Source organism: Plecotus auritus (assembly GCF_963455305.1).
Source record: "Plecotus auritus genome assembly, chromosome: 3".
In the NCBI taxonomy this organism is placed as follows: domain Eukaryota; kingdom Metazoa; phylum Chordata; class Mammalia; order Chiroptera; family Vespertilionidae; genus Plecotus; species Plecotus auritus.
The window spans coordinates 215,468,035-215,489,524 of record NC_137772.1 but is presented as its reverse complement, the minus strand read 5'-3'; the positions used below and the strand labels follow the sequence as shown (position 1 = coordinate 215,489,524).

Below are 21,490 nucleotides of genomic sequence, written 5' to 3'. Positions count from 1 at the left end.
GTGACCTTGAGCCAGTCATTTGGGGTGGAGGTTCAGCCTCAAGTTTCCTTCCTGTAAAACGGGTAGAATAATTCCGACCTTCCAAGGCTTCTGTAGTTTTAAGAACGCATCTAAGTTGCTACGCACAGTCTTGGCATCAATATATTTGTTCCTGTCAAAGTCGGGGCCACAACCCTATCCCCTCCCTGTTAGTGCCCTGCTGCTGGTTTCCAGAACCTGGCGCTAATAGGGCTCTGGACTGCGGGACAGTGGCAGTTCAAAAAAAAAAAGCAGTTGACCGGGCTTCAGAAAAATAGTAAACGGCGTTGACAGTGGACTCACTGGGCTAAGGGAACACTCAATACGTGTGTTTCCAGGAACAGACTTCACACAGTCCCAGAATCTTCGCTAACTGTCCCACTCACGCCTCCGGGATGACTGGTTTTTATGGACAGCTCTTCCAGCCTCCGCCTTCAAACCCAGGGAAAGAGACAGGGCCTGGCCCCGTGGAGGGCTTGGAGGATGGCATGTGGGGACGGGCGGGGATGCCCCAACTCCCAGCGGGAAGGAATTGCGGGGGGGGGTCTGTTCCCGCCCCCTTACTCCTACTCCCAGGGGCAGGGTTCCTGGGGCGCCCTCCTTCATTTCCTCTCTCCGCACAGGTCGAGAAGGGAGGGGGGCGCGCCCTTGGCCCTCTGCACCGTGGCATCCCCAACTCTCCTCCCTCCGACCCGCCTGGCCTGGCCACCCCCACCTCGGCCGCCTATCCCCGAGGCCCCCGTGGCCCCAGCTCAGTCGCCAGTCTCAGCACCGGTCCACCCAGTCCTTTGCCCCCTCCCTTGGGCCACCTCTGCCGCCGGCCCCCGGCTCCGCAGACCCCGCCCGGCCGCCCTCCCCCTCTCCCGCATTTCAGCCGCCTGCCCCGGCCCGGTAGTCCTGTTGGGCCCCGCACCCCTCGGCCCCCGTAGACCTCGATCGGTCACCGCCACCCCCGCCCCCACAGACCCGCTGGGCTCCCCGTGGCCCGCCCCTTTGGGGTCGTGGCGGCAGGGGAGGGGCCGCGCCGCCCGCGTGCGTGGCAGGCTCCCCCCACCCCCTCTCCGGCTCCCGGCCTTCCTTCCCGGGAGGCGGGGTCGGCGCGCGCGGCGAAGGCAGGCCCCCTCCTCCTCTTCCCTCCTCCCCCGCCGGCCTCCTTCCTCGCCGCCCGCCGCCCGCCGCTCTCTCGGCCGCTCCGACGCCAGCAGCGCCGCGTGCCGCTCGCCCAGCCCCGGGGGAGCCGCGGAAGTTTCCCGGGCCGCGCGTCCCGCTCGCTCGCCTCGCAGCCCGCGGCCCCGCCGCCGCCGCGCTCGCCATGCCCTCGGCCAAACAAAGGGGCTCCAAGGGCGGCCACGGCGCCGCGAGCCCCTCGGAGAAGGGCGCCCACCCGTCGGGCGGCGCGGATGACGTGGCGAAGAAGCCGCCTCCGGCGCCGCAGCAGCCGCCGCCGCCCGCGCCGCACCCGCAGCAGCACCCGCCGCAGCCGCCGCAGAGCCAGACGCACGGCAAGGGCCACCGCGGCGGCAAGTCCTCCGCCGCCGCCGCCTCTGCCTCCGCCGCCGCCGCCTCGTCCTCGGCGTCCTGCTCGCGCAGGCTCGGCCGGGCGCTCAACTGGCTCTTCTACCTCGTCCTGGTGGCCGCGGCCGCCTTCTCGGGCTGGTGTGTCCACCACGTCCTGGAGGAGGTCCAGGAGGTCCGGAGCAGCCACCAGGACTTCTGCCGGCAGCGGGAGGAGCTCGGGCAGGGCTTGCAGGGCGTCGAGCAGAAGGTGGGTACCCCCGGACCCCGCCCCCACAGCCGGACCCCCTCGCCCTGCCCAGACCCGTGGCCGGAGCCGGCCCTTCATCCGGCCCCGGGCTCCCGGGAGGTCCCCTGACCCCCTTTGTTAATGGCTGCGGAGGAATCGGCCCCGAGGGATGGACCGCGGCGAGGGTGGGCCCAGGCCTGTCACTGGGCATCAGCGGTGACCTGTAAGGAAGCAGGCAGGCTCGGGGGAGCCCATTCTTTTGGGATTAGGAACCGCTGAATGGGCAGTTGTCTGGAGAGGAGGTTGGAAGGGAAGCCAGCGCATCCCTGGAAGCCTCTGGCAAGGCCGCAGGTACCTCAGCTCTCCCAGTGGGGGACATCTGAGCCAGTTTTTCATAGATCCAGAGCCTGGGGAAGGAAGACCTGGGAGTCTTATTCATTTACGAAGTTCAAAGGAAATACATCGTATCTTTGGGCCCCGTTGTCCTTTATTGGACCCTGTGCCCAGGTGGGCCTTTGAAGCAGCACACTCCAGCTGGAGAGGAGAGGAAAGACCAAGTTAGTAGGTCATTATTATTGGTGAATAATACCGCTCAGGTGGTGTTTAGAAGGCTTACTCACTTGTAATCTAATCCTCGTAGCAACCCTGGGAGGGAGGTGGGTCTGGCAGTTTTGACTGCATTTTTCAGACCAGAAAACTGAGGGTTAGAGAGATTAAGTGAATGGATAAAGACCCTCTAGCTAGTGAGTGGCAGGCTGCATGAGAATGTCCAGTCCAGTGCCCACTTCAGGGTCCACAGGGGCCTATTTCAGGTGTGTGGATGGACCCAAATTTTAAACACAGTTGCTTCGCTTCCATCCTTCTGTGTGTTCTCCCACACCAAGTGCAATAACCTCAAATCTCATTCCTGCTCCTCCTCCTCCTCCTCCTCTGACCTCCACCAATGTCATTGCTCAATGAAAGTTGGTTGCCTGATTGAAATAAAAAATCCCGCCACCACTTATGAGGCTGAAACTGCTGCCTCCTTTTCCCGGCATGCTGCCTGGCCTGCCAAGTTCCTCTCCACTTTCATGGAGTATGCAGGACTGGGAATTTCCCCCTAAGACAGGCAGAGCAACTGGAATGAGTCAGTCTGCTCAGTGCTGCAGGCCAGGGGAGGTGACTTTTTTTGAATTAAGTAGGCAGTGCTGCTTTGCCTATCCTGAATGTTAAATCATTCCTAAAAAATAGAACTGCTGTTGGAGTATAATCACTAGGCTCCCATTTTCGTCCTTATCATCCACCCACTTACTAACCATCATAATATTTATTGAAGTCTGATAGTCGTATAGCTTCACGTAGGCCCTGTGGAGGATATGAAACGGAAAAGACAAATCATTTGTGAAGCTGCGCATAAAGTAGGTTTGTATCAGGGGAAACTGGGGAACTGTCCAGAAGAGAGAGGTTGTGGAGTTTGCCTAGGCCTGGATCCTGGTGGTCAGGGTAGGATCAGTGGAGATCTAGTAACTGTTGAGAAAAGGCATGAAGAACACACAGGCAGGGGACAATCTTGAGCATACAGAGGCTACCCTGCTTGTAATAGAGTAATGGGAAGCTGTGAGAGGGGTGATTGAAATTGAGGCCCAAATGGGGGAGGCCATGAATCTAGGTTGAAGAAATTGGGCTTTCTTCTCTTCACTTCCTCCCTGTCCCTCTTATTCCCTCTTTTCTGGTTCCCACGCCTTCTCGTCACTGCTGTGTAGATTCCTTTCCTTTCTGGGGTTCAGTTTTCCCATCTACACAGCGAGAGGAGGGGCCCATCTAGATTTTTAAGAATCCACCCATCTGTAAAGTATTGAAATAGTGATCACTATTTAGTGACCTTTCTTTATATACTAATTTAGTAGCACAATCAAGCTATTATTTAATGCATCATATTTATTGTGCACTCATCTCTTTAATAACAACCCCCAAGGGGTAAGTACAGTTGACCCTGAACAACATGGGTTTGAACTTCACAGGTCCACTTATATGTGGATTTTCGATATATACATACAGTACTGTATGCTTTTCTTAACATTTTATTTTCTCTAGCTTAACTTATTATAAGAATACAGTATATTATATATATAGAATGCATACAAAATATGTGTTAATTGACTATGTTAATGATAAAGCTTCTGGTCAACAGGCTATTAGTAGTTAGGTTTTGGGGAGTCAAAAGGTGTATGTGGATTTTCGACTGCAGGGGTGTTGGCACCACTAACTCCTACATTGCTCAAGGGTCAGCTGTACTGTGATCCCCCTTTGCAGATGAGAAAAGTGAGACACAAGTAACTTTGCATAGCTACACAGCTCGTAAATGGCAGGGCTAGGGTTCAAATCACAGTTGTCTCCCAGGCACTCTTTTAAAAAAATATATTTTTTTTATTGATTTCAGAGAGGAAGGGAAAGGGAGAGAGAGAGAAACATCAATGATGAGAGGGAATCATTGATCGGCTGCCTCCTGCACACCCCCTTCTGGGGATCAAGCCCGAAACCCGGGCATGTGCCCTTGATTGGAATCAAACCCAGGACCTTTCAGTCCACAGGCTGGTGCTCTATCCACTGAGCCAAACCAGCTAGGGCTAGAACACTTTTTTAAAAAATACATTTTTATTGAATTCAGAGAGGAAGGGAGAGGGAGAGATAGAAACATCAATGATGAGAGAGAATCATTGATCATCTACCTCCTGCACACCCCACACTGGGGATCAAGCCCTCAACCTAGGCATGTGCCCTGACCAGGAATAGAACCATGACCTCCTGGTTCATAGGTCGACACTCAACCACTGAGCCACGCTGGCTGGGTATCCCGGAACACTCTTAACCACTCATCTGTTCATTTTGTTATCTTTCCTATGCCTTGCCTGGTACGCAGTAGTGCTCAATTTATGCTTACTCCATTGACTTGTAACTCAGAACATGCTCAGAACAGTATTAGGATTTGCCACAGTGTGTGGTCCCTTCTGTGTGCAACTCTGGGTAGACAGTAAGTTATTTTGGATTATTGAGTAGTGGGTCCTCTGACAACCTAAGTTTGAAACCTTTTTATAACTCGATATGAGGCTTGGTTGGGGCTGAGGTTTGGAGCTCAGCAGGGACATACATGGACAGTGTTATTATTCATAATTAGCATTCACTATTATTATTCATAGTATTATACCTACAGTGTTTTTCATAATTAGTATTCACATATTAACACCAGGCATTCTCTTAAGTGCTTCCCAGCCCCCCTCTGAGGCATGTGTCATTTATTAGTTCACAGAGGGGCCAGCTGAGCCTAGAGCGGTTATTACTGGTTCAGGGTCACACACAGACCCTGAGTGGTGGAGCTGAAGGTCCTGGGGTGCCCTGGCAGATCCAAGGTGGCCTAAAGTGGTTGAAGGAGTCAGCTTAGGCCTAGTGGGTGGGGGCGGTGTAATGAGACCACTTGTTATTTGTAGAAGAGTGAGTTCTCTGGTCGTATTTCTTTGTTTTCCCATTTTGACCAGGAGTCGGCTTCAGGGTTAGGCAGCACCTCCAGACACTCGGTGCACTTGAACACACCTCTGCCCAAAGCATACTGCATGGAGGTGAAGAGCTCAGGCTCTGCAGTCCCACCTTCAGGGATTTTGATCCTCAGTTCTACCTCTTCTCTGGCTCCTCACTTGTAAAATGATCAATGGGAGCCACCAACTCATGAGATTATTATGAGGATGGAATGAGATGATATCTCTGAAGTACTTTGTATACAATAAGCACTCTACTGAATGACAGTCACTACTATCCCCCTTCCCAGGCTGTGAGCTCCTTGAGGGCAGGGATCCTGTCTTAGCTGTTATTTTATCTTTGACGTCTTGTCCAGTACCCATCACTTAGTGGCACTCCGCATATACTGGGGGAACAGATGCATCCATTGCATATCTATATATATAAAGGCTAACATGCTAAGTGTCCGTCTGGGTAATGATGTCACGTAGCAACGCCTGGCTTCCTCTCCCTAGCGATGACTAGCCGCCTTGCAGTTTCTTCGGCCCATGAACACGACTTGCTTTATAGCCAGGTGGAAACATTTCACACTTTAACCAAATGCCTGTGAAGCCTTTTCCCATGCCTCATCTCATTTGATCCTCACAGAAGTCCTGGAGTAGGTAGATAGGAGACTCGGTGGAATCCTATTTTCTTTTCATTAACCGGAAAATGGGAGATTTAGAACGTTTAGAAACTTGACCCAACTGAAAAGAAGTAAGAGATGGTGGACCTTGAAAATGACTTCAGGTTTTCTCACTGTGCAGAATATAATCAAACACTGCTGCAGTTAAATATTTTACCCTTTGTTCTCCTTGCATGATCTACAGTAATAATCTGCTTCATGTTGGTATTTACTGCTGTGTTGCTGACAATTACCTGAAAGAGAAGTTGGGGTGCTTCACTGGCTTGGAAAAAGTTTAGCTACATCAGAAAGCAGGTCTAATTAAGCAAGTTTATTCTATATCTATAAAAGGCTAAGTTGCATGTGCAATATATATAAAACTCTCGCTGGTGCCGATCGCACGCATGTTGTTTCCATCTGTCATTGTCGATTGTGAATTTGGTTGACACTTCTATTATAGAGAAAGGCAAATAGTGATATTAAAATATTTCTTCTAATTAATTTCCTCTCAATGTGCACGAATTCGTGCATTAGGCCACTAGTTAATTATAATAAGGGTTTTTGCATGTAAAAATGAACAACCAACAGCATCAGTACCCAGTGGGGGGCACACTTTCTATGTTCTTTCCATAACGTTGAGGGTTGGTTTGTTTGGTTTCATTCATAATTTCTGATCTAGTCCCCTTCCCAGCCATTTGTAAAGAGCCAGCCCAGAGACATTCAGGGATCGGAGAGGAAATGGACCAGCCTGGTCCTCATTAGATTTTGCTCTGTTAATTCATTTATTCTTTGATTCATTCAGAAAACATTGGCGGACACGTGCACGTTGCAGGTGCTGCTCTCACACCTCTATTCTGAGTGCTATGCTTAGAACAGGCAAGTACTGTGATTACATAACCTAGTTTTAGAGGTGAGTTCTCTCCACTGTCCTTAATGATTCAGGTTATATTTGGTTGGGCAGGAAAATTGTCTAATATCCTAGAGTCCCTGAGAACCTTAGTCTAATTTATCTTAAAATCACAGACTGGTAGAAGCCAGAAGGGACTTGAGAAACCTGTTTGTTAATTGACAAGGAGCTTGGGACTTGGGAAGCGAGTGTGACTTATTTGTGCCCACAGAGCTTGTTATTGGTGGGGCTGGAACTAGAGCTCAGGTGTCCTGTTCCCATTCCTGTAGTGTTTTCCCTTTGGCATTGGGCTAAGGATGGTCTAGGAATCTCCAGGTTTCTGAGCTACTTCAAAAGAAAGATTAGACAGTAATGAAGATGCCATTTACCAATTGTTGGTCATTCACTATGTGTTAGGCACAATTGAAGCACTTTACATAGGTTAACTCACAAGACAGTCCTGAATCGGGTACTATTTTTATTTCCATCCTGCAGCTAAGAAACCAAGGTCATGCACAGATCCTGAGTGGTGGAGCGGAAGGTCCTGGGGTGCCCTGACCCCAGTTTAAGTTACTTGCCCACAAGCACACAGGAAGTGTCCAAGCTGGGCTATGAACATAGGCAGTCTGGTTCTGGAGCCCACGCTATTTTATTTTTTAACCTTTAATCACGGGAATGTTGAAGCATAAACAAAAGAAGAGACCAATATAATGAATCCCAATTTCAGTAATTATCATTTTTTCCCTTTTGTTTCATTCCATTGCCACCCCTTCTCCACTCAGTTTGATGCTGAAGCACTCTACTCCACTTCCCTGTTGGGTGCCCACCTGGTTTCTGTTGGTTCCCAGTTTTGGAAAACGGCCCAGGTCTTCTGAATGGTTTCAGCTTGGGCAGAGAAGCTGGCCGGCCCTTACCCAGAAGATTCCGTGGCACAAGTGGGTGCAGAGCTTCAGAAAATGTTGCCAGTTGGGCCCTGTGAAGGGCCCGTGTTGCCCTGACAGACCTGTGGATAGTGAACTAGGAACTAATTATAAAATTAATCCCTGACTGACACACCCAAAGTATTTTTAGGATTTATTTCTAACAGATAAGAGTTTCTTCTCTTTTTTCCTTGTTTCTTTCGACAAAACACAGTCTATTATACCTAACAAAGTTAACAGTTATCTTCTGATACCCAGTTCATAATGAGATTTCCCCAATTCTCTAAAAAGTGTCTCTTTTACAGTTGGTTTGTTTGAATCAGGATCCGTTTATGCCTGCCCATTACATTTGATTGATAAGCCTTACATTTCTTTTAACCTGCAATAGTCTCCTGTCTTTCTCCCTTTTAAAATGCCATTTAAAAATGCCACTTACTTGTTGAAGATCCTGGTTATTTGTCGTGTGGAATTTTCCACTTTGTGGATTTGGCTGATTGTTTCCTCCTGGCATATTTCTCACTAGTATTTTTTTTGTGAATTGGTGACTAACCAATTCACAAAAAATTAGAGACTTGATAGATTCAGGTTCTTTTTCCTGTTGTATGTGTGTAAGAAAGCATTCTATGTGGCCCCGTGTACCACATTCGGATAAAGCCGGGGGCCATTCATCATCATCTGTCAGCCTCTCAGTACATTAAACCAGCTCCCTGGGGTAGTTCCGAGGTCAGACCTCGTTTAGGGTAGAGTTTATTTAAAATGAATGTGTAATGTCAAACGGGATCATAATGTGTTCACTAAACCGGAGAATGCTAAGGATCATCTGGTCCACCGCTCACATTTTGCAGGTAAGGACGATGACTTGTGCAGGGCCACACAGCTAAAAGTGGTGACAGAGACCCGGCCCTTGTCTCTTGCCTCCCAGCCCAGTGTCTCCCACGTGCCTCAGCTATTTTTCTATGAAAAGTTGTGAGACTCTTTCTCTTGCAAAAGCTAGAAACTTGGCTCAAAGAGCAGTGGGTGGGGAGAGATTCCTTCAGGTATAGCTGCATCCGGGAATTCAGATTGAATCTTCAGACCTTGATCTTGTTATCGTGTTTCTCACTTCTGCTTCCCTCTGTGCTGGCTTGATTCTTAGACCCGCATTCTTCCTGCGCTAGGCTGCGTAGCTCAGCTCCAGGCTCCCTCATTCTGTAGCTAGCAATCTCCAGGAGAAAGTGGCTTTCTTTCTGAGTAGGTTTAAAGGAAGTTCTGGAATTGACTTGTTGGCCTGCTTTAGGCCATATGCCCATCCCTAGGCTAATCACTGTGGCTCCAATTTGGGGGGAAGATGGATGGAGAGTGCTGATTGGCTAAGCCTGTGTTAGAAACCATCCCTGGAGCACTTGGGGGGGCCCTTAGGTTGGTCCCCCAAACCACATAGATTGTATGTGGAAGGATGGCTCTCCAAAGGAAAATTGTGGTGCCATTCTAGAAGAGGAGGGACTTGGAAGCTGGGCAGACAAAAAGAAATGAGTTGTGTTGCATAACACTCATTGGCTCTTCTTAGCAATTAACATCTGGACTTTGGTTACAGGTGCAGTCTCTGCAAGCCACATTGGGGACTTTTGAGTCCTTCTTGAGAACCTTCCAACATAAGCAAGAGCTCGCGGAAAAAGTCATGAAGCAAGGGGAGAGCGAGATCAACCGGATCAGCGAAGTTCTGCAAAAGCTCCAGAACGAGATTCTCAAGGACCTCTCCGACGGCATCCACGTGGTGAAGGATGCCCGGGAGCGGGACTTCACGTCCCTCGAGAACACGGTGGAGGAGAGGCTGACGGAGCTCACCAAGTCCATCAACGACAACATCGCCATCTTCACTGAGGTCCAGAAGAGGAGCCAGAAGGAGATCAACGACGTGAAGGCAAAGGTTGCCTCTCTGGAACACTCCGAGGGGGACAAGCAGGAGTTGAAAGCCTTGAAGGAAGTCGTGAAGGACATACAAACCTCTCTGAAGTCCAAAGAAAAGGACCTGGAGGCCCTGAGAAGCACCCTTCAGACCATGGAGTCGGATGTCTATACCGAGGTCAAAGAGCTGGTGAGCCTCAAACAGGAGCAGCAGAAGTTCAAGGAGGCGGCCGATTCGGAGCACCTGACGTTGCAGGCCCTCACGGAGAAGGTCCTCCAGTCGGAGGAGGCCACCTCCCGCCTCCCCGAGGAGGTCAGGAGACTCGCGGAGGAGCTGCGCCAGCTGAAGGCCCAGTCCCTCGAGTCGGAAGAAGATGGGGTTTTCAAAAACTCCGACGCCCTAGACGCGCTCCAGAGGAAGAGTCAGGGCTTGGACGCCCGGCTGCAGACTGTGGAAGACGGAGTCCAGGCCGTGCAGATGGCCTCCGCGCGGCAGAGCGAGAGCCTGGAGTCCCTGCTGGCCAAGAGCAAGGAGTGCGAGCAGCGCCTGGCCGCCCTGCAGCAGCGCCTGGACGGCCTGGACTCCTCGGAGGAGGCGGACAAGGGCGGCCTGGCCAGCACCGTGAGGAGCCTGGGGGAGGCCCAGCTCTCGCTCTACAGCGACGTGGAGGAGCTGAAAAGAAGCGTGGGCGAGCTCCCCAGCACCGTGGACACGCTCCAGAAGGTTCAGGAGCAAGTCCACACGCTGCTGGGTCAGGACCAAGCCCAGGCGGCCCGCTTGCCGCCAGAGGACTTCCTGGACAGACTGTCTTCTCTGGACCACCTCAAATCCTCCGTCAGCCAAGTGGAGTCGGACTTGAAGATGCTCAGGACTGCCGTGGACAGCTTGGTGGCCTACTCAGTGAAAATCGAAACCAACGAGAACAACCTGGAATCAGCCAAGGGTCTGCTCGATGACCTGAGGAATGACCTGGACAGGTTGTTTGTGCAAGTCGAAAAAATTCATGAAAAAGTCTAAATGAATTGTGTTTGCAGGGTGCGGTTGAAAGTCCAATTTCTCATGACAAAAAAAAAAAAAAAAAGTGTTATTTTCTCCCGTGCGCCCCTCCCCCTCACGTTCTTATCCCCTCTTAAAGAGCAGGGGACACCACTTGGAACACCACAGCATTTTGTATTTCTGTGCCCGGTTAATTTATTTACAGTCCTTACCACACACCACTGGTTTCTCAAGCGTTCAGCTTCTGCTTGGTTTCCTGAAGGCCCAGCGGCCGGCAGGCGGAGGTGCCGGGCAGCGGGGATGTCTCTGGTGTCAGAGAATGGGGATGGTTTCCCTGAGGATTAACAGAAGCAGATTAACGCTAACCTCAAAAAAGCCTGCCTGGCTGGCAGATTTGAAGTGAAAAAAGTGGGGGAAGGGGTATTTTTCTCTCTGATTGTCTTTAAGGAAAATTCATTTTACTTTTTTTTTTTTATACTTCTGGAAGAAGTATGTGTTCAGGAGACGTCACTCACTTTTTGTCTTCCACTTTAAACTGGTTAAAATTCATAAGTGTCAGCTCCGAATCGGGAGGGGGAGAGCCCCTCGATTTTCAACCGAGAAGCAGCAGGTGCGGACTGTGGCCTCCCCTGGTGAGGGTGTCTTTTTCCTCTCCCTTTCCTCTCCCAAGTCCTCTCCTGATCTCAAAGGTAACTATGCAAAGAATCCAGACGGTTCTGAATGTGAAGGCACAACACCCCACAGAGTCCCCTGTGGCCGACCTGTGCCACCTCTTGGTAGGGTCCCCCCAAAATGCATAGGTTTATAATCCCTGCAAGGGGAGTCCTTGGATTCTTTCAGGAAATGTGTGAGGGGGGCTGTCCACAAAGGCCTGGCTGTCTCCCTGGGGAGTGGAGGCCGCGCGTCTTTATTTCACCCCGGTGTCCGGGAAGGGGTCTGCTGTCCCCTTCCGTCAGTGAGGAGCGTGTGCATTTTCTGTAGTTGTTTGCTGTTTCCCTCCCGTTCGGGCTGTACTGTTCTTTAATGGCTGTCTTGCCTTTCAAAAAAGAGGAAAAAAGAAAGAAAAGAAAACGATAAAAAAAGGTTTGTTTAGTTTACTGTGAAATGAACTGTATGGCTTATTTACAGTATTTTTAATTCTTAATAAACACTTGAGCTTTGTTACTTTTCCAGAGTGGTTGCTTTCAGAGAATTTAGTAATTGTGACGTCTTTTACAAATGTGTAGCATTGAGGATTAGAAAGGTAAGTTTTCAATTTTCAGACTTTTTCAATTCTGAAATCAGGATGGCCTCACTCTTAGGCCTGGAACTTTTGATTGACACGGCTCTTGTTAGCTATTTGAATCTTCTGGAAGCTTTAAAAATGCCCGGGCCTGCCCTCAGGGGTTTGGGATGAAGGGGGTGTAAAGAGGGCTGGCAGTAAGATTTTAAAGGCACCCCGGCCGATTCCAGTGTGCAGCCAGGTATGAGAACCAGGTCTCAGACCATCTGGCAACCTTCGACCCCAGTACAAACCTGGGAATGTTGCCTTTACTTCCCAGGTTGCCTCTACCGTCTAGCTAATACAGGGGTTTATTGAGTACCTGTGTGCCAGCACTGTGCTAAGCACTCCATAGGCCTCTGTTTGTTCCTGCTAATATTTCCTGGAGGTGGGCATTATCATTTTCCATTTAACAGAGGGCATCAGGCTGAGCAGCAACATGCCAGATCATTAGCTAGGAAATGGCAGGGTCAGGATTTGAACCCAGTCCCTCTAAACCATGACAGCATCCTTCACCTAACAACACCAGTGCAGGGCCACACTGACCTGTGAGCACCTGCTGTCACGGCTCAGAGCCTGAAGCAGCAGGAGCTCCTCTCCCCTCCCCGCCCCCCCAACCCCTTACCCCAGGGAGCAGAGGTGGGCCAGGACCTGAGTGCATATGTAGCTTCATGCCCTCGTCCCTGAGCTTCCCTCTGTCAATCATTCTAGGTGCCAGAGGCATCATCTCTAAGGCCTCATGCCTCTGAGCATGATGTTCCCAAAGCAGTTTGCCAATCAGGACTGGCCCTCTGTAGGTGTCAGAAGTCATTTGCATTCTTATTTTAAAGTCTAAGCGTTGATAAGAATATGCTATAACAACTAGTTTTGCCCTCATTTGGGGAGGGGTTGAGCAACATAAACTATGCTCCCGAGAAAGTTAAATTGAGTTCTTTCTCAGGTTGGTTGGTTGCATCAGGCACATTCTTGCTCTTCCATCATGTCTGTAGTCTATTATCCTAGACTTTGGTAGTTTACTAGATCACTATTTAATATAGTAGAAAATATCTACAAGGGTCAGAGAAATGAACAAGCGATGAAAATAAAAGGAATGCATTATGAATTTACATATTCCTGATGGTAGGGCAATTGGAGCTCCATCTTAACCCAATAATCACAATTCAGTCTCATTCATGTGTCTGCTCATTCAACAAACATTCATTGAGCTCATAGCCAGGTGTTTGCTAAGCATCGATGAATGCAAGATGTGTGTGACAGGCTCCTTGTCCTCCAAGGGCCTACATTCCAGTGGGGATGACAGTAGTTGTCATACGGAATTACAGGTGCCATAGCCAGGTGCAGTAGGGCACAGAGGAGGGAGTGGCCAGTTCTGCCAGGGCTGGGCTGCAGGTGGTTGGAACAGGTTGCAAAGGGCTGAGGAACGTCTGTTGGAATGCCTCCATGAGTGAGGGCAACTTCAGGAAACATGGTTGCCCTGCTGTGTGTATGTGTGTGAATCCTCACCCGAGGATATTTTTCCATTGATTTTTAGAGAGAGGGAAAGAGAGAAATACTGATGTGAAAGAAACACATTGATTGGTTGCTTCCTACATGAGCCCTGACCAGGGCCCGGGCCAGGGAGGAGCCTGCAACCGAGGTACATGCCCTTGACTGGAATCAAACCTGGGACCCTTCAGTCCAAAGGCCGATGCTCTATCCACTGAGCCAAACTGGCTAGGGCTGCCCTGCTTTTTGAACAGGGAATGTGCACAAACTATTGAAGATGTTGATTAAATTGCAGGTGATCCAGCACCAGGATCAGAGGCTGCAGTGAAATTTCCCTGGTGAGATTACCAGCACGCTTGTGAGAAGACAGCCCTACCACTGCCCCTGTCAGAATGGAGATGATGGTGAGGAGGAGGAGGAGGATGGTGGTGATGATACCTCACAGGGTGGTTGTGAGGTTTGAATGAGGTCATGGGTGGAGAGGGTTTAGCTTAGCACAACATCAGGCATGGAGTTAAGAGCTCCAGGCTTGTCCATGTGCGGCCATACCAGAGGTAACCATATTTCAATCTAATGTGCTGCTTGATAAAGAGCTGTATCCCTGAGCCACCTGAGTGCCTCCCTTGGGACCTCTAGACCTCCTCACAGCCCAGCAACTTACAGGTTAACACCCAGGCACAGCGAGGGCCTCCAGGACCCTGTGCAGCCCCATGGCCAGCATTAATTCTAATGCATGGGTCCCCATGCTTTACCAGTGGTTAAATACTTGCCATTACCCAATGTCTTCCTCAAAGCATGCCTCTGAGATACAGATCTGTTTTTCTAATAACATCTGGCCAACACCTCACCAGACCTCTCACAGGGTTCCAAACTAAAGGCAGCATTTCCTCCCAGAGTAAGTGAAACCACTGCCCCCTTCATTCCTTGAGCCAGAAACTCAGGAGTCACCCCTCTCTGCCTCTCTGTTTTCCTGCCTCTCTACACCCCACCCCCCTGCCCCCGCCGGGGGAAGCCCTGACACAGCCACCCCATCCCTCATCTCAGAGCATTCTCTCCAGTGACATGGTCCAGCTGGGAAGAGACCAGCAGTAAATATGATCTAAGCGTACAAATGACAGTATATGTCATTAGGTACAGGTACATTCCCTTGTCTCTACCTTGTCTCCCATTCAGAGAGTGGTCTTTCTCAAAGGAGATCTGTCTGTGTCCCCCATTAAATCCTTCAGTGTCCCCCTTTGGCTTCAGGGGAAAAACCCAGCTCCACGGGGGGCTGAGAAGGAACTTGCTGACTGCTTTCTCCCTGCCACCCAGCCTCATCTTCATGGACTCTGCTCGTAACTGCACTGACCAACTGAACCATCCCTCACGCACCTCTTGCTCCACCACCAGGCGCCTTTGCACATTCTTCTTCCTCCCACTCCAAGTGCTCTGTGTTCCCGTCCGGGAACCACAGGCTGGATGGGCACTCTTCCTGTGGTTGCTGGCTTCCCACTGGGTGGTGCACTCCATGGGTGATAGGGCTGTGTCTCTTACCTCTCTGTCCACAGAGATCACACTGTGCTTGACCTACATCGGTAATGAGAGAAAGAACTAATGTTTATTGAGCACTTACTATGTACCAACCACTGTTCCAAGGATTTTGCAAGGATTAACTCATTCAAAATGGCACAACAGTGAAGATACTATTATTATTTCCATTTTACAGGTGGAGAAAATGAGGCACAGAGAGGTTAAATAGCTCATTCCGAGTACTTACCAGGCACAGATAAGGGTGTGGTGGAGCCATAATTAGAACCCAGTTTTCTAAGTTAAAAACCTGTGGTCGGAATGACTCTAGAACTGGCTTCTTTTCTTCACTTAAAATTACCTCACACTTTTGGGATTTACTTTTTATTGAAGTACTAGAAGCTTGATGCATGGCATTTGTGCAAGGGGCTCAGCCCTCGCAGCCGTGGGGGCTATCCTTGGCCCTCAGATGTCTGGAAGGATGTCCAAAAGGTCGTTTAGCTGTCCGGTCTAATTATCATATTATGCTTTTATTTTTATAGATAACTTGCGTGCTTTAAGGCCCATGCACTTGAAGTACACAGCTGATGAATCTCTACACACGCTTCACCATGGACTGACCACCAGATCAAGACACAGCATGCCGGGGTTCTTGTTCCAGCATTAAGAAGGGTTCAGCAATCTGGAGAAAGGATCCGTGTGTAACTGAAGAAAGCGTCCAGAGACGAAAGATAATTTTGAAAGGCATTGAGGGTCAGAGGAGCTTTAGGTAAAGGAGCTAAGTTCTCCTTGTCTCAGAACCCCTTGCTTTTTATTAACACAATTTGTCCTAAGGCAAGGTGGAGATATACACTTCAAAGGCCAGGGTTTCCTACAGAAGCATTGTCAGATTGGGGAATAGCCTACGGCTGTTCAGGTGTTTGGCCAGTAGGAGGCTATAACATGTAGCTTAAGATGCCCTGAGCTGTCTGGCAGCAAACAATCATCTATTCAAATCTTTTTCAGGTTTGGGGAAATGCTTTTAGCCATTCCAAAAGGCGATAACATATGTGACTCAGCCCTTGTTGAGTCCCCAAGTTCCATCAACCTTTTGATGAAACTCTTGCAAGTATGACATGCTGGAACTGGCTTCCGGCAACAGCATTCCCAGCCCTCCGGAGGCTTTCCATGGCCCACAGCCGGTAGCCTCTACGGTCACCACTCTTCTGACCACTCTCACCATAGACCACTTTTGCCCATTTCTGAATTTCAAATACATGGGATCATACCCTCTGAGACCTGGTAGTCCTTTAAGAAAAACAACAGCTTTCTTGGGATATAATTCATATACCATAAAATCCACCCTATTAAAATGTATAACCGTTCTTAGTATATTCCCAGGAGGCTGGACACATTTCTATCTTGATAAATCTTGCCCCGGTCACCTAGAGAAAACAGGCGGCAGCCAGGTGTGTGAGAACCTGCAGATGTGTGAACTGGACGATGCATTCCGGGGTCTCCATCTTGCTGAGAGAAAGGCGAGTGGTGTGGTGGGAGCATTCTTGTCTTGCCTCTGGGGCTGGGCCCACAGTGGGAGGAGGTGAAAAGCACAGAGGCAGAGGGATGGCTGCCCCTCCCCCTCCTCAGGCTGTGCTTGGTCAGGGGTTGATTCCACAGCAGCTGTTTATCATGAGTGGGGCACTGAGCTGCACCCGCGTGGGGAGTAGGGATGAGAGAGGAGGTTTCTGTTCCTTGGAGAGTCCCAGCTGAACAGGACACAGGACACTGTAATCACGGTAGAGGGGTGCATATAGGGGGAGTGATGAGGTCTGGGACATTGGTTGACATTGTGTTGCCTTCCCAGTATCTAGTCCTCCCTAATGTGGTAACCACTTCTTTATTTTTCTTTAAAGAACCACCCCTTCGCCCAACGGACGTGGCTCAGTGGTTGAGCATCAACCTATGAACCAGGAGGTCACGGTTGGATTCCTGGTCAGGGCACATGCCTGGGTTGCAGGCTTGATCCCCAATAAGAGGACATGCAGGAGGCAGCCAATGGAGGATTCTCTCACATCATTGGCATTTCTATCTTTCTCTCCCCCTCTCTTTTCCACTCTAAAATCAATAGAAATATATATATATAAAAAAAAGGTAAAGAAAAAAGGAAAAAAAGAATCAGCCCTTCCTCACTCTCGATCCATTTGGCTCTGATGTGACTAATTGGGATGAGCACATGACCCAGGTTTGGCCAATGAGAAACTCCTTTCTCCTGGTCTGACTTGTTCAAGATGAAGACATGTCCCAATCTGGTCCATTAACTGCTGCTGGACTTTCCAGAAAGGGGTGGCCTCTGTCCACTGAGGCTGTCAAGCTGACAAGACATAAGCCCAGAACCTCTAGGGGCCATTACAGAGAATGAAGCCACCAGCACAGAAGAAAGCAAAGCCAAGAAATGGCACGAGACAGGCTCCTAATGACACAGGATGAGCACCTGGATCCAGCTGTGACAGCAGCTCCAGAGGCCACACTCTTCCACGCACGATCTCATAGCCCTGTCCACCTGCTAGACGTATGCAAGGTGACAGGACACCATGTGAAGAATGGGCATCGCAGCACTGCTTATGACTAAAAAAGTTGGAAACACCTAAAGAGTCTGGCAACCTGACCAATAACTACATTGCCACTTGTTCATACAATGGACCACAAAACACAAAAATGAGTAAGTCAGAATCATGCTGGGTATCAGTGCAGAGGAATCCCTCCACTGAAATGCTGAATGAAAAGAAACAAGTTGCTGATGGAAATAGTAAGAAAACTTGCATGTAAAATGAAGAAACCATGTAGAAGAATATTATCTACTAGAGGCCTGGTGCATAAAATTCATGCACAGGTAGGGTCCCTAGGCCTGGCCGGGCATCAGGGGCAGCCCAGGGCCTTCCTTCAGGCTGCTGGCCAGGGCCTTCCTTCATTCTGCGCCACCCTCTGGTGGTCAGGGCACGTCATAGCGAGCAATCGAACTCCCGGTCTCCCGGTTGAACTCCCAAGGGGACACTTTGCATATTAGCCTTTTATATATATAGATTGTAGTGAAAGTATCAATAAATGAGTAGGAGACAGAACATCCAAATTCAAGTTGTTTGATTTCTTTGGGGGCTACTTGTGTATCTGTGCTATTATTCTTAATACTTTTTTCTCCTCTCAACATTCATTCAAACAGAAAAATTGCAAGACTTGTCCTGTGAGTACTCATATCTCTATTACTTAGCACAATGGACAGATTGCTGTATTTACTTACCTCATATATATCCATTTCCCCACATCTTGGATGCTTTTTGGTATGTTAGAAATATGTTGTAATTAAAAAAAATTTTTTTTAAAGGAGAAGAAACAACATAGGGGAAAACTCACACTTTTATTGTTTAAAATAGCATAGGTCAGAAAACAAATGGCCTTCATGAAGTGCTATATTTAAACATGACTAATTAGTTTTCATAATAATGCTAGCTGAATAGCCATGTGGCGGGCCTGAGAGAGCTGAGGCTGAGAAGGGTCTGCGGTCTAACTCCCTTATTTTACAGATGGGGAGAGTGAGTCTCGGGGAGAGGAAGTTGCTCCTCCAAGCTAGGACACTAACTGTGAAGGAGACAGAACCTTGTTCCTGCTTCTCTCCCCCACTATTTGTTTTGGCTGCACCCCAGGCCTCAGCAAAGATCCCAAATGCCCACAAGGCAGCAAAGGATCAGGGCAGCTGAGTTCCTGCAGGGAGGGAACTGCATGCTGGGTGGGAAGGGCGTGGCGCCTTGGCCTAACTGAGCATGTTGGTCATGAACACACACAAGCAATGCCTGTTGGGCAATAGGCTATGAGGAAACCGTGGCCTATCTGTGTTTAAATACTGGGTAATGTTCTGCTGAAATGCCTGTTACTAATTGGGTGTAGCTGCCTGGTGTTAAGATGCTCACTGTCCCATGGAGTCTCTCTTAGAAACTCAGGACCATAGCTTTTCTTTCTCATTCACTGGTATGGTTGGTCCTGGTTTGCTCTCTGTGTGTGTGTGTGTGTGGGGGGCGGGTAGGGTGTCCCCAGCTGGAGTTGTAAGGACAGCAGGCAGGTGGAAAAGGACCTGGGATCAGGGAGCTGGGCCTGGTGCTGGTCTGCTTGCCTGTGTTGCCTTGGATAATTAATTCATCTTCTCTCTCAGCCTCTCCTCCTACCTGTAAAGTGAGGTGGGTGATAAAATGGTCTCCCAAGTTCTCTTCCAGTTCCAACTTTCTTTGACTTTATCATCCTATCTAATAAAAAGGTAATATGCAAATTAACCATTACTCTGCCACAAAGATGGCAGTGCCCATAGCCACAAGATGGCGGTGCCCAGTTCTCTCAGCCCCACCAGAGTCCCCCAGTCCTAGGCAAGCATTCCACCCCGGCCACGGAGGGCCTCTGGGCAGTGGGTGCGGAGCAGCCAGGCCCCGCAGAGAGCTGCTGGTGCGTGGATTCATGCACAGGGCTACTAGTCATATATAATTCTTGGGGGGTTTCCTGTGGGCAGCAGGAGGCCTGAGGGAAAAATGTCGAGAGGGTGGGCAAACCCTGGGGGCAGGTGGGCAAATCTCTTGGGGGGATAGGGGGAGGGGCAGGGATGACTTCTGTCTTTACCAAGGCTAGATTCCTAGCTTGCGTCAGAGGCTGGTAGACAGTGGCTGCTCAAATATTTTCTTTCTTGTTGGGGTGGGGCCAGTAATTCGTTACATTTGTTATTGGGCAGAGTTGCCAGGCTGGGATGACATCTTGTATAACTCTATCTGAATTCTGTTTATTTCCTGAAGATGCCTGGAATCACCAGTAGCAAATCTGGAGTAGCTTAAACGTTTGAACTTTCAGCTGGGGAGTAGCTCTCAATCAGTAGGACTGATGGCTTTAGGAACCAAAGATAATGCTTGAAGTGAGAATTTAGTGCCATCTAGTGTCTAAAGTGGGGATTACAGGATTAATTTCCTTTAAAAAAAATATTGTGTTTTAGAAGAAGAGTACACTCAGTTGCACCATTAAAATACACTAAGACAATCACTATTTAAAAGGCCCATGAGTGCATTTTTATGTGACATGAACACTTTGTAATATGTATACTCTCCCCCTAATTAACTCCTTCTGAAAATGTATAATGATTCATTAAGGGTTTTGCCAATAGGAATCTTTTGTTTGTAGAAGCTTAGAGTCTCAAGGGTCTTTCTCCTTCCCATGTCCAGACAGTTCAGAAGGGCAGGCACTGAGCCTTGGAGCAGCTAATGTTGCATGCTTAGACATTATCATAAATAGCAGCAGCAGCCCATAACTGAGTATCTGTGTTTTATGTCATGCGTCAAGTTGAACACATTTTTAAAAATATATATTTTTATTGATTTCAGAGAGGGAGAGATATATAGAAACATCAATGATGAGAGAGAATCATTGATTGGTTGCCTCCTGTACGCCTCCTACTGGGGATCAAGCCCGCAACCCAGGCAAGAGCCCTGGACCGGAATCGAACCTGGGACCCTTCAGTCCGCAGGCCAACACTCTATCCACTGAGCCAAACCAGCTAGGGCTGAACACATTTTTTATCTCAACCATGACGATTATCCTAGGGAGTAAGAATAGCTGTGCTGTCTCTGATTTGCTGATCAGTCACTGCAGCTAAGAAAGTTTCTATAATTTGTCCTGGGATCACACAGTAAGTGGTAAGACCACGATTCAGACTCACGTGTGTCCGTCTCTAACGGCTGTTCTCTGCCCACTAAAAATAAATAAATAAATAAATAAATAAATAAATAAATAAATAAATCACACTCCCTATTTCATATTCCATAGCAATAACATTGGCATGCCATCATGTCCAAGGATACAACTCTATGTACATCTATTTGTATATAATACTTATATGTTGTATATAATGGTTAAGAAATAGTGTTTTGAAGCCAGACTACTTGCATTCAAATCTCAGCCATACCACTTTCTGTCTGACATAGGGAAAGCCACTGAAGTTCTCCGTGCCCGTTTCCCGTGATAAGTGGAGTTGATGCTAATGATAGCACCTACTTCAGAGGGTTGTGTGAAGCTTAAAAGAGAGACTACATCTGAGGTGCTCAGAACAGTGCCATCCCACAGTAAGGTACTCAGCACATAGTACTTAGAAATTGACTGGAAGGCAGAGAATTGAAAATGTGAGGCTTGCCCAGCTGATGTGGTTCAGTGGTTGAGTGTTGACCTATGAACCAGGAGGTCACAGTTCGATTCCAGATCAGGGCACATGCCCAGGTTGCAAGCTCTATACCCAGTAGGGGGCATACAGAAGGCAGTGGATCAATGATTCTCTCTCATCATTGATGTTTCTATCCCTCTCTTCCTCTCCCTCTCTCTGAAATCAATAAAAAACATTTACAAAGTTAAAAAAAAGAAAATGTGAGGCTTGTGAATTGAAGCCGCCTATGATTGGCCAGCACTATATAAGAGAGGGAGTGAGATTTGCAAAGAGAAACTCAGTCTCTAGAGCCTCACTTCCTGGAGCCGGTCTGCAGAGAAAAGTCTGCCCCCAGGAGGTGTCAGATTGAAAACTAGATGCAGACCCAAAAGGCAAGTTCCAGCCATTACCAGAAGAGGGCAGTGTAGCGCAGAGCACAG

At 48.9% G+C, this 21,490-nt stretch overlaps 1 protein-coding gene across 1 annotated transcript; it reads left to right on the top strand.

The window, feature by feature from the left end:
• The first annotated feature begins 1,058 nt into the window (after positions 1–1,058).
• Positions 1,059–11,766, top strand: CKAP4 (cytoskeleton associated protein 4). Its single transcript, XM_080661522.1, has 2 exons — positions 1,059–1,783; positions 9,295–11,766. The coding sequence occupies exons 1-2, from the start codon at positions 1,331–1,333 to the stop codon at positions 10,621–10,623; spliced, it is 1,782 nt and encodes a 593-aa protein (XP_080517648.1). The 5' UTR covers positions 1,059–1,330; the 3' UTR covers positions 10,624–11,766.
• Positions 11,767–21,490: the final 9,724 nt, after the last annotated feature.